The 13,319-nt window shown below is 38.9% G+C and overlaps 1 protein-coding gene across 2 annotated transcripts in view; it reads right to left on the reverse strand.

The window, feature by feature from the left end:
- Positions 1-2,737: 2,737 nt before the first annotated feature.
- Positions 2,738-13,319, reverse strand: part of kif18a (kinesin family member 18A) — a 30,231-nt gene continuing 19,649 nt past the window's right edge. Inside the window, exons 14-17 of one of the 2 annotated variants that reach the window (XM_070830763.1) lie at positions 7,323-7,704; positions 3,981-4,073; positions 3,658-3,755; positions 2,738-3,476 (exon numbers count right to left, since the gene is read on the reverse strand). In XM_070830763.1, coding sequence (XP_070686864.1) covers positions 3,340-3,476; positions 3,658-3,755; positions 3,981-4,073; positions 7,323-7,704 — 710 coding nt within the window. In that variant the 3' untranslated portion in view covers positions 2,738-3,339. Of the gene's footprint in view, positions 3,477-3,657; positions 3,759-3,980; positions 4,074-7,322; positions 7,705-13,319 lie in introns of both variants that reach the window. The other variant, XM_070830755.1, reaches the window with a different exon arrangement.

The raw sequence follows: 13,319 nt of genomic DNA on the forward strand, positions 1-13,319 counted from the left end.
CAAAAGCAACTCCCTCTGTGCCTCGCTTGAGATGCTGTACTTTTTTAACAAAATCAAAATGCATTTTCTACAACGGCACAATAAGAGGTCACAGATTTTCCCTTTGAAACATTTCCTTTTTCAGTCTTTTTAAAAGAAATTTAATTAAACTATCTACAAATGCAAGTGTACCCCACAGAAGAGGTGCGGAGGAGCATAAAATAATAAATACCAAGGCTGCGCTTGACAAATGTTTAAAGCAATATTTGAATCTTCATCATTCAGCGCGTTCACATCAACATGAGATGCAGTAAGCTGTGTGCATGCATCAGACATGCACGCCTATTTCCAGGTGACATATACGCATAATTTCAGGCTAAGAGGTAAAAACAAAAGCCAACAAGCGCCACCATTAGTGGTAAAAGGACATACAGTACTGGTGGTCAGCTCTCCACCAGTTATTTCACTGTGACATATTGCTGTAAGATATCAGGTCATCTAATTAGACAGGGGACGAAAAGTTCACAGCTGTGACGCGCTGCCTTGTGGGAGTCAGGAACATTGTAGGAGGGATCACATGCTTGTACTCGTATGTGGTCGTCTGTGTCTCTCTGCCACGGCCATGCACGAATATAAAGGCTCTTTTCAACCGCTGGATTTACCAAAACATGCTCTCAATTTCATGTAGGCCAACACTCAAGGTTTTGAATCAGAATCATAATAGAGTCATAATTAATTGCATCAGTGTTGTGTGTGTGTGTGTGTGTGTGGCAGTGTGATGGTATCTGGGGGTTTGGTGGGTTAAATGTTGCAAATGCTTAAAAAGCAAATGCTGACGTTTCACCAACATGCAGAATCTTTGTTTTCAGCAGCCCTTTTGTGTTTACAACCACTCATGTCTCATTCTGCATGGCGTTCACTAAAGGTTAATATCTCTGTAACAATAAAATAAAAAATTCACTTGCATGTGCTCCCGTGACTGTGGTGAAAATAAGACATGTAGTAATAATAACGTAATAACAATCAATTAAAAGTGCTCTGACTTGAGGGCGAAATGCCATTAAAGTCACTGTGATCTCTGTTTGACAATACAAAAATGGAGTTAACAACTTTGTGACGCATTTGCACAGAGGTGTTTTTTACTAACAAATCACAACACATAGCATGTAATGTCTCTCAGGGAGGCGAGATAAAACAATGGGTCCGACATGATCTGAGATTCTACCTGCAGTTGCTAAGCAACACCCACCTCCAACCTCTCAATCTGTCCCATTGGTCAGCAGGAAAAACGCACAAGGCGCCCCATTGGCTAAGAGAAAGTTAATAAACTTTAGCCAAGACCTGCCTCCCTGTGTGCGCACACACACTCTCTCTCTCCTTCTCTCTCTCTCTCTCTCACACACACACACACAATGAAGAGATTCTTGTGAATGAGAGCATGAGAGGGTGTCAGTGCTTGCGCAGTACAGTGCTGATATATGCATTGAGCTCCTGAGCTAAAAATAAAGATCACACTGAATGCTGTGCCACTGAAAGTTGCAAGACTGAATTCAAAGTGACAAGTCTAGTTGTCTCCAGACAGAGCAATGAGGTCCCTCCCCCATCATAGATCCAGGAGGTATTTTTTGACAATCGCTTTTAGTATAAAATTCTAATAAAAGCTTGTTCACAGCAATTCTTCCCATTTGATCAGGCTAAAAATGCAACATAGGAAATCCTAAAATATCTTTGAAATAGAACTCCAGAGTGGTACTTAGCAGTGGTTCCTAATCTTTTTTTTCTCTCTAACGTACCCCAACAGCCCCATCGTACCCTGTCATCCACAACAGTCATGATATTTTGAATGGATGTTACTTTTAGCCAGGCGGATAATTATGTTTTTGTCTTACAGTTGAAGTCAGTGTTTAGGTTGGTTCGGTCAAATTGATCTATTACATTTTCCTGACTAAACGTTTTGCCATTTCTTTGAGCTAATTTTATCATTACTTGAGCTATTTCCAACTTTTATCCATTACTTTTACTGATATTCTTAGCAAGTTCAACCATTGATTCATTCTTAAATCTGCTACTCTGAGTTAACTATTTCAACCATTTATCCATTCATTTCAACCATTTTTTCTGCCTGCTTGCCAAATACATTTTATGCACTCTCCATTCCAACACTTGGTGTTAGTTAGGTATAATAACTGACTCAGGCAGGTGGAGTTACACATAAATGTGCTAACATATTTTTTGATTTGTCTGTTTTTTTCAAATTAAGTCAGCTACTCCACAATCTTTCCACATATACCCTGGAAAAAAGCAGAAATACCCTGTGGTTAGAAATCTAAATTTTGTGTACCTTAATTGGAGTTTTGGACGACAATGTTTGAGTTAGTTGTGACACCTCTTGCAATGTTGAACTGTGAAATACACTTCAATCATCCAGAATCCCCACAAGGCGTTGGTAGAGACAAATAGCTTCCTCTCAATCACTGCACCCTGGGTTCACCTTTTTTTCCTAAAGGCATATGAAACAGTTGCTTTTTTGGTCGGAAGACAACAAGAAAGTTATCTTTGTGAGTTATGCTGCGAGTCACTCTCAGGTCAGTTCCATTTTTCTTGCCATTGTATTTTTCACCTTCCCTGAGCTGCCTGTCTTACATGAACTTATTTATCGCTGGAACATCTTGTAACCCACACTTCACTGAAAACCACATTCAGACTCAACACCAACGGCACAAAAGAAAGCAGATGCTCTATATCAGAAAGGGATTCATTTATTGAAAAACAGCCACAGATTCTGTTACACGTAGTTTTATTATGAAAAATCTGCAATTCCCCATACTGAATAACAGAATAAGAACTTAAAACACAAGCTGCTAAATGTAGAGCATTTAATTTTTTTGTCAGCCACTGTCATACCTCTATTTAAGGTCAAGTACAGTCTCCCTCTGATATTAGCTGCCCTGGTCACCTACCAGACTGACCCTTGTTTACAGATCAAAGCACAGGACATGTTGTTCTATTTTTTTGTTAGTGTATATGTGCTTTAAAATCTTAAAATCTAGGTTTAAAAGTTCCCAAAAATGATCCTTAAAATATCAAAAGAATAATCTAAGCAGATCAATAACTTTACAATGTTTATATACAGTCAAGTAAAATTTTACTGCAGAGTGTAAGTAAGGCTAAATCGAACAGCGTAGAGAAAATAACGCAACTTAAATTATGTTTAATCTTATTCCATTAACATTTGTGTTGGAGAAACCTAGACAACTGTTTTTTTTAGATTTTGAGAAAATATTATGAAAAGACGAAATATGGATGGAAAAGAAAAATGTTCATAAAGGCAAAATGGTTCCATTTGACCACAGTGTTGCTTTACATCCGTTTGGCCACTCGTTTGAGCTGTTGGGAAGTTTTATAGAAAATGGACTTGGATTTCTGAGGTTCAAGCAGGTTGAGGTTTCCTTCAGAAATGCTCCTCACAACTCTCCGAGGTTTGTTCTCCTCTGAACCTGAGGGCAGACGCCAAAACAATAGTCAATGCAAGAATGAAGAGAACTATACTCCTCTGACTGACAGCTCGGTAGATGTGTACGTCATGATTAAACATCACATGTTTTACAGTTTGAAGTTTGGAGAGACAGAGAAGCATATGTCCTCTTCAAATGTGTGAGTTTCTCTGTTGACGCTTACCGGCGAAACGGTGCACTCTGATTGGTCTTGGAGCCACGGAGGCGTCTTTCTTTATGCGCTTTGGTGCAGAGAGACCCTGCGTTAACTCTTCCCTGATGCTACTGCGGTGAACAAAAACGGATGGGGAAAAAGTAGAAATAGAAAAAGTGATCAAACATGAAGAACTGCTCAGCAACTATGACTGGATTCCTTCCTAATAACACCCAGAAGTAGCTGTTTTTGTCATATTGTTTGACAGCTCTGTGCAGCTTCAGTCTGGTTTCAAATATTGACTAAATAATGAATATACGAGAGACATAAAAAAAAAAAAAGTGGCACGTTACCGGTTAAATTTACGTTTTCCTTGTGCAGCAGACGTCATGTGCATGTAGGTCGGGTTGGCTCGTCTCACCTCTTGTAAAGACGGGATCTGTTGTCTGCGGAGCAAAGGTTCACGTTACCATGACATCTGTTGGGACTTCACGTGGTATTAAGGAACATTTACATTTGTACTAAAAAAAAAAACCCTATAACTGATAATTTTGTCTGTGCTGCATTTCAAAAGCTTTTTGACACTTGATGCTTTGTTTCGATGGACCTGTGTTCAGATATTTGAATATGCAAATTTCAAATAAATGTGAAGCAGTGTTTTATACCTCCATTATATATACCTCCTTTTATACCCTCCATGTTTGTTTGTCTGGCATTTCCGTTTTCTAAATACACCTGCTGGTTATTCAAACAGTTGCTGATGCACACTGACGAGCTCATTTCAGCAATTTTACATAAACTATCCACAAGTTTGCTGTACTGATTCCAGCTCAGGCCAGGATTCAGTTTTGTAGCTCAAACGCACCTCGAGCACATCCAACCTCAGTGATCTGAGGTTTAAGAAAAAAAAACGCATAATTGAGGTTAAGTTGCAACCAGTAAAGAGCTCAAAACTCAATCTGGTACAGCTTTAGTGGCAGAGCTAGACCCAAAGTGAGCACACATTCCACTGGAGGCTGACTATGTGGCTGAGTGGGTCATTTGAGCTGCTGGTGGCGCCTAAAAACGAGAAGTAACAGTGTGTTTGGGAGAAAAAGAACCTACCACAGGAAATCAATCTGGTGAAATCTGTATCACCTTCTATGTAATTAACCTTAACCTGTAATTAGCCTTATGTAATTAACCTTCCTCATATATTACTCAGCCAGGTCGCTACGTTTGTTTTATCAGTGTTTCTGTTTTTTTTTCTGTTTCTTCCAAACACGACAGTTAAACTGTCAAAGTCACTTGAAAACTTTCTCCTCCCTATAGTGTCCCCGTCTGCTACACTTTACATGAACCCTGCCACTCAACCAACTTGCAGTTCTACAAAAAAAGTTTCTTGGAGTCTTCGAGTTTCTTCGTCATCAGCTGCACTGTTAGCACCATCCACAATGGTCTTGTACTGAGAAATATTTACAAAGGTAATGCTTTTTCTTGCTACCTAAATGCAACAGTGTTCCCTTGAGGTCTGACCTGTCTGTTGCAGGACCAGGTGCTAAGTGCTCTCATAAAGTCTGGATTAGTCCTGGTCTTTAGTATTTGAGGAAAAACAACTCTTTGTGATACAGTTTATGGGGTAACACAGATGTTTTTGAACAATTTCATTCGTTTGTGTTGTGATTTCGTTGACTGAAGCGCTGCATTTTGAGATTTTGAGGCTGGTTGGGAACAAAAAAATTGTATCCAACAAATAAAATGATGCACATTCTATCACGATCCATTTCTGCTGCTATAGCTTGAAATGTTTCCCCATTTTGTTTGCCACTTCCAGCTGAAGACACCATGACGCTGCTCAGCTCAGCTGGCTTAAGCCTCTTGGCCCAATGTTCCAGTCTGGAAACTTGCTGCTGGTGAGAACACTTGTACTATTTGCACTGTGGCCCGTCTTGTTTTGAATAAGGTTTGGAGGATTTACCACTTTTCAATGGTTTAGAAGCGTCTGAGCGTCTTTTACACAGATTGTTCAGTAGCTTCGACACTCTCGGTCGACAGCCAGAGGGATGTGTTTTAAGATTATTTAAAAAAAAACCCAACATTTTATGGTACTAATTTGGGAGTTGCCTGCATTTTAAAAAATACAATAGATTTTTTTATTAATTAAATAAGGAGAATTTTTCTTGATGCAATTTTTTTAATTTTCTGTGTACTGTCCTGAGGCTTGCTTAAAAATTTGATAATTCATGCTTCTGGAGAAAAAATGTTTAATTCAGGGTTAAAGTTAGCTACAAGAACTGTCCATGCTTTAAAGGCATGAATACTGAACCAGCTTTGAATCATTGTGAGTTTGTTATAAAGTTTAGGCATTTTACCAAGACTGGCATTGGTGACATATTCATGACATATACTTTCCATCTGTACCAATTTCTAAAATAATATCAAGAGAATTAAGTGGGGACATCCCTAACGTTGTGAACTCCATTAGCAGAGTTAACGACATTATAATTTGTGTTTGCTATTCTTATTAAAAGCTTCAAAACAGCTAATTCAAAGATTTCTTGTGAAAGTGTCCTTTCCCAGTAGTGACAGGGAAAGAGTGATGGATCAATTAATTCAGTTAAATGTCTAAGTGTAAGTTTCTGCCAATTAAAAGCACACAGCAAGTGATAATATATCAAGTGTTTTTGAAGAGTTTTTGTGCTTAAGTGTTTCCCAAAGCCTTTCTTACAATATTTCATGTTTATGTGAAGTGTAAACTATTGTAGCAGTAAGTTTTGGAGTGACCACATGAGTCCAATGGGCGTGTGTGGGTGTATCGATAAATTTGTTTACAACTGCTTCAAAGTGGAGAAAGCCCGCACCATATGGACTGCCAAGACAACAAATATACTGCATGTGTAGCATCGAGAGGACTGTTATCTACATTACAAGTCAGCCACAAACCGGGCTTGTCTCTAACTGGCTGTCAGAGAGGTGAAAATGTCCAGTGTGTGAACAGTAGATGGACAGAGAGTCATCGCTCAAAGATCACAGTTTTCCTGACACTGTTCCCCATCGGCTCCATTTGTGGACCAGTTAAAAGAATTCTGTGCAACTTGTAGTTCTCTGTGTTCATGTGAACAAAGGTTCTGTGTAGGTATGGGCCATGATTTTCAAATATTCCTTAGTTTATAGAAAATCAAATAGTCAGTTTAGCTCTTATCCCGGCTCTCTCCCCTCTCCTCTCAGGGAGATCTCCCTTCCAGCTGTGGCACTTGGTCCGGATGGAGGGAAGACGTTGTCGGCATTGATCAAATTAATGTCTGCTTTAATCCAAACTAATTTAAAAATGCAATTTTGCCACAAGTAATGCGTGTTTAAGCAATAAGGGTGAAAAAAAATTGGCCGAAAATAAAAACAACAATGTAGCGAAGTTTGAATGAGCTGCCCCCGCTGTATCTGGCGGTAGCTGTGGCATGTGAGCGTGCATGTGTGTCTATTTTATTCCAATAATCTTCTAACAGCTCACAGTAACTATTGAATAGTATTTTTGCTTGAAATGCACATCCCTAACGCCCCATTACACAAATACAGTGTTTTACAGTGTTGCTGGAAAAGATCTTGTAAATTCATTGAAATTACAGAGAATAGCTAAAACAAACTAGATCGTACGCTCAACGTCTAAATAATTATAAAGGCAAATCAAAAGAGCAGTTAAGATGTGAATATTTTCTCACCTTTTAGTAGGAATCTGGTTCCCCTCATTCGCCTTGGGAGGATGAAGTATTTGGCTGGGACCTGGGAAGTCTGTGGACTTTGATGCTTGACATGGACTACCGCCGCTTATTATAATGGTTGCATTACTTGCAGTTTGATCATCACTGTCCGGAACCTCAAAGGTCATGTTGGGATCCATGGCGTTGGAAGAGCTCAGCGTCAGGGCCCGAGCTGTTTTTTGAGGGGGCTCTGGCGTGCACTGGAGTGGGAGCATGCCCTCCACAAACACTTGGGCCTTGGCGATGGTCCGAGGGCTTTGCGGTGGCAGTGATGCACTCAGATTTCTCCTGATGGGCATTCTGGGAGGAGGTTCCTGTTTCATATGGGTCTGACTTCCATTACCTGAAAAACAAAAATCACTAACAGTTAACAGAAATTGAACTAACATAGCAGCACTAAAATTAATTCAATCTTACTGACGATGCACATTAACAGTTTTAACCATTTCACATCAGAGATTTCTGTATCTGCGTTTTTCTTTCATGCACGTATCAGGGTTCAGTAATTTTTTAGTCAAAATCAAATGAAAATAGTGGGTTTGTCATTTATGCCGGGCACATTAATGCTGGTCTAAACACGGCCACACAGTCCTGTTGAAGCAGGTTGGTTGGGGTTTTTTGATGGTTAACATTTCAAAGAATTTGATTCTTATTTATTTAATATGAATATTTTGTTTAATTTAAAAAAAGTTTATATTTGAGAGTGTTCAGGGAATTTAAGAATTGACTCTTTTGGCACAACTTGTTTCATATAAATGTACAACAGAATTATTCCTCATCAAAGATCAAATCTTTGAATACAGATAAGAGTCAAACTGGACTGAGAACTGTACAACAGATTGTCCCCCTTTCTCTTTTTCCTGTTTACTTTGACATAAAATTTCAATATTACCTGTCTGCAAACTAAACGGTGTATCCAGTGTTTATGGGACCAAATGTTGCTGGTCAAAGTGTCATGTGACTTAGGGTGTGGTATGGCAGCAATGTCACCGTGTTACATTGTGACTAAAGTGTTTGCTTACAGAATGAACATCATCTTTGCAGCCCACATTGTTGCAGTTCAAATGGATACCGTTATCTTTAGGAGAGAACATTTTGCAGGGTCATCCGTCATGAGGTTAGTAGGAAGGCAGAAGGCCCACGTGTGGAAACACATGCAATGGTTGAGCCACCTGCATTGACTTGACAGACACATAGCAACTGAATGTGCCTTTGACAACCTCCATATTTGATGACCTCTTTATCAACAGACCTTTTCACAAGCTGTCTGACTATATGCACGCCTGAGGGCTCCCTCATTTGTGGTCCTTGAGAAACAATTAAGAACAAGTCACAGTTTAACATCATTTCAAGCCTTCTTTATAGATTCGGGCATCTTCACACATCTTGGACATGCATTTATCAATGCACTGTTCACAACAAAGGGCCTTGAAAGTGAAAGCAAATCAAACCACTTTGAAAAACAAGAAGGGCAACAATAAACATACCGGTCCCGGACACTCAATCAGTAATAAGCGCTGAAGTGACAGCCTTAGGCTAAACAATGTCACAACAGAGAAATGAGATGGATCATTATCTTAAGCTGCATCAAAGTGTGATCACTCGTGTTATTGAGTTATTATGCATGGAACGAGACATTTAAACATTATAGTGCCGTCCTTGCGCATATAAATTTTACAATGTCAGAATTGAGCTGTGACAGGCGTTGTTACCCTGAAAATCACTGCATTTTATAAATAGACCAGAATTCAAGGATTTAACTGCTAACAGTCTTTGAACTCCTTTTTTCAAACTGAGGAAAACATGGTGCTCGAAACACACCGCTCTGAACTCTGCTTTTGAAAGGAGAAAATGTAGGTGTTGCTACTCCTGCAGTTACAACTTGATCAAAATATTATATACACTCCCCTCCAAAAGTATTGGAACAGTGAGGCCAATTCCTTTATTTTTGCTGTAGACTGAAAACATTTGGGTTTGACATCAAAAGATGAATATGAGACAAGAGATCAACATTTCAGCTTTTATTTCCAGGTATTTACATCTGGATCTGATACACAACTTAGAAGTTAGCACCTTTTGTTTGAACCCACCCATTTTTCATGTGAGCAAAAGTATTGGACCATGTGACTGACAGGTGTATTTTGTTGCCCTGATGTGTCCTGTTACATTGATTATTCAAACAATAAATCGCGCTGAATGTCTACGTTCAGTTTCAGATTTAGGTTTTGCCTGTGCAGACTGCATTTATAGTTAGAGGCGTAACCAACAAGAAAACCAGAGAGCTGTCCATGGGTGAAAAACAAGCAATTGTGAAGCTGAGAGAAGATGGAAAATCAATCACAGTCATTGCACAAACATTGGCCATAGCCAGTACAACCATTTGGAATGTCCTGAAGAAGAAAGAAACCACTGGTGTACTAAGTAACAGACGTTGAACGGGTAGACCAAGGAAAACAGCAGCAGTTGATGACAGAAACATTGTGAGAGCTGTAAAGAAAGACCCTAAAACAACTGTTGACATCAGCATCAACCTCCAGAGGGCAGGAGTGAAGGTATCACAGTCTACTGATCGCAGAAGACTTCATGAACAAAAGTACAGAGGCCACACCAGAAGATGCAAACCACTCATTAGCAAGAAGAATAGGAAGGCCAGGCTGAAATTTGCCAAAAAGTCCAGAGACAAGCCTAAAAATTCTGGGACAAAGTTTTATGGACTGATGAGACAAAGATGAACCTTTACCAAAGTGATGGAAAGGCTAAAGTTTGGAGAAAGAGAGGATCTGCTCATGATCCCAAACATACAAGCTCATCTGTGAAACACAGTGGAGGTCATGGCATGGCTTGAGGTTGCATGGCTTCTTCTGGGATGGGCTCATTCATCTTCATTGATGATGTAACACATGATGGCAGCAGCAAAATGAACTCAGAAGTCGACGGACACATTTTGTCTGCCAATTTAAAGAAAGATGCAACCAAACTGAATGGAAGATCCTTCATGGTGCAGCAAGATAATGATTAAAAACACACTGCCAAAACAACACAGGAGTTCATCAGGGGCAAGAAGTGGGAGGTTTTTAGACTGGCCAAGTCAATCTCCAGACTTCAACCCTATAGAGCATGCATTTTACCTGCTAAAGAGCAGACTGAAGGGAGAAACCCCCCAAAACAAACCACAACTGAAAGAGGCTGCGGTGAAAGCCTGTAAAAGCATCACAAAAGCAGAATGCAAAAGTTTGGTGATGTCAATGGGTCACAGGCTTGATGCAGTTATTGCAAGCAAAGGATTTGCAACTAAATATTAAGTCTTTTCACGTTAATGTATTTTAAGTCTATCTGTTACAATACTTTTGCTCGCCTAAAAATTTCACATCCAGATGTAAATACCTGGAAATAAAAGCTGAAATGTTGATCTCTTGTCTCATATTCATCTTTTGATGTCAAACCCAAATGTTTTCAGTCTACAGCAAAAATAAAGGTGTTTGCGTATATATATATACACACATCATACGGTACTTAGTTTGTAGCGGCCATAACGAACGATTAAATGCACCCTCTCAGTGAGAACCAGGGGACAATGAACCCATGGGGCAGTAAATGAGTTCAGTTTGCCAACATTAGCCAGCAGTTCTGCAACAGCCAACTGTATTGCTGCCTGTAAACAGAAAATGATCTCAAAGTGCCAAGTATATTTTCTTATGTTTGCTCTTTTTTAACATTAAATTAAATACTCTGCTTTTTAACATTATGTTACCTGTACACATAGCTAGCTAGGAACTTGTTTGTTTGTATGTTTGTCAGTAAGCGACCTAGCCTTTGCTGAATGTGGACGTTATTTAGCACCAATGACCAATGTAGCTCGATGGTAATCGAGTACTGAGATTAAGCGTATGCTAGCAGATAGTAAACCATATTCTGTGCCAAATAGCATGGGGATTGGTTGGAGTAAATAAATAAACAAATAATTAAATTACTTAGTGTTAACTATTGCAAGAAAACAAATTTCCAAAAAAATTTATGTTTGGTCAATTTTTAAAATAGTTTTAGGGGAAATGGGGTTGGTTGTCTCATAGCTCCGTTGTCACAGTGCTAATTACAGCCAAACTAGAGGGCGCCGTTTCATCATGTTGATATCAAACGTTTGGTGTGATGTCATGCTCAGTTCTATCTGGCCATTATATGCAAAACACACAAAACGATGAGATGAGGAATTTTTCATGTTGCTATTGCTTTTGTGATAGAAGTTAGCGATAAGGCATTTTAAAATGAAACATTTATCAAAAAGAGGAAGGAAATAGCTTTAATTTTAGTCTACTTTTCAGTTGCTAGCTAAAGATGTGTGGTAGCTCTGTTGCTGCTAACATGTAAATTTCTCCCTATGGGGGATCAATAAAGTAAAAGTCTAAAGTCTAGCTGGCATAAAACCTTTGTCAAGAGCTCGGGAGGGCTGATTGTCACACCTGCGACATCCATTAGATGCTTTATTCATGAGTTGAAACTATGGCTTTAATAAAAGCCAGAATTTCTTTCAACACCTAATTCCTTCATTTTATTTGTTTGAATTATTCTCATTACAAAGAATTAAAACAACCATGATTCACTTTTATGCATTAAATAATTAGACAAGTATAATACATATAATAGAGGTGGTGATTTTATTCATTTTAAAACTGATTTGGTGTCTCCACCTTTACAAACTTAAGTCACAAATCTTCTTTAAAATCACATTTTTAACTGAGAAATTGATAAATTTAGGGACGACTAACTCCATCCAGTGTGAAGTATGTTAAAGTGCCTTTGATGGTTACTAACTTTTTGTAAAAATAAGTTATAAGAATGAAAAGGATCCCCAATTCAATTCAAGACCTCAAACTTCTCTAATGAAGGAATGAATATTGCAAGATGTGTTGATGATGAGCAATTCACATGAGTACAAAGTGTGACAATAAACCTGTCACCCCTAAAACACAGCTAAATGTGCACAGTGAAGTGCTTCATTGTTGAAATTGAATTATATTAAGATTAGCCTGAATGATAACGAACCATCTGATTTCTTCAGCCTCAGTCATTTTAAACACTAAAACAGGATTACTAAATTATAGATTATATATCATGATATATTGAAAACCTGACAGATACATGAAATTCTATTCAGTAGTTTTCTGCTACATTGTCTACCTTCATTTAAAACAGACAGCAACAAAAAACCTTTAGAGGTTGCAGGGCAGAATGAGGATAAACCGCTGTGTCTGCATCACATTATGAACACCATTACACTCATGGCATTTCCTGCAGAGGTGTGGTGGGGGTTAGAGAGGGGGCTAAAAAAGGAAAAATGCCAGCACATAAAGGAAGCAAGAACACTAAATGCAAAGGTGAATGACTGATTTAGACATTACCCTAAATATCAAAATGTCATATTTAGCAAATGTGAGTCAGACTTCAGACAGCACACCGAGAGAGGAGATGATGATAAATAGCCTTTTTTCTGTGGCAGAGGAGTTGTCCCTAGCAATAAATGGCAGCAGAGTTCCTTCAATCACATATTTTTGGCTTGTAGGGGATTAATACATGCATGAGTTGCTATTTCTGGTGGAGGCTGCACTGAATTAGGGTCGCCTGGTTGCTGCTGCCTGTTTTTTATAGTGCGCCTTTTCTGGTTGGTGGAGCAGGGGAGTTTACGTCTGTTGACGTTTTTTCCTGCCCTGCTGTGGATCTGCATTTTCATGAATGAAGCTCAAGAGGGATTGGGAGGGTTAGATGCTAGACAGACACAGAAAAACATTTGAGGGTAGGAGGGAAAGAAAGGCAGAATGGAGGAAAAAAAACAGACTAACAGACGTTTGAAGCATAAGGGAAAGAAAAAAAATCTAGGGAGGAAAAAATAGATAAGAGAGAAGAGAGGGGTAGAAGATCGAATAGGAATATAAAAAGAACAAGATAAAGGGGACAGTGGGAGGT

The sequence above is a fragment of the Pempheris klunzingeri genome, chromosome 1 (assembly GCF_042242105.1).
Source record: "Pempheris klunzingeri isolate RE-2024b chromosome 1, fPemKlu1.hap1, whole genome shotgun sequence".
Taxonomy (NCBI): domain Eukaryota; kingdom Metazoa; phylum Chordata; class Actinopteri; order Acropomatiformes; family Pempheridae; genus Pempheris; species Pempheris klunzingeri.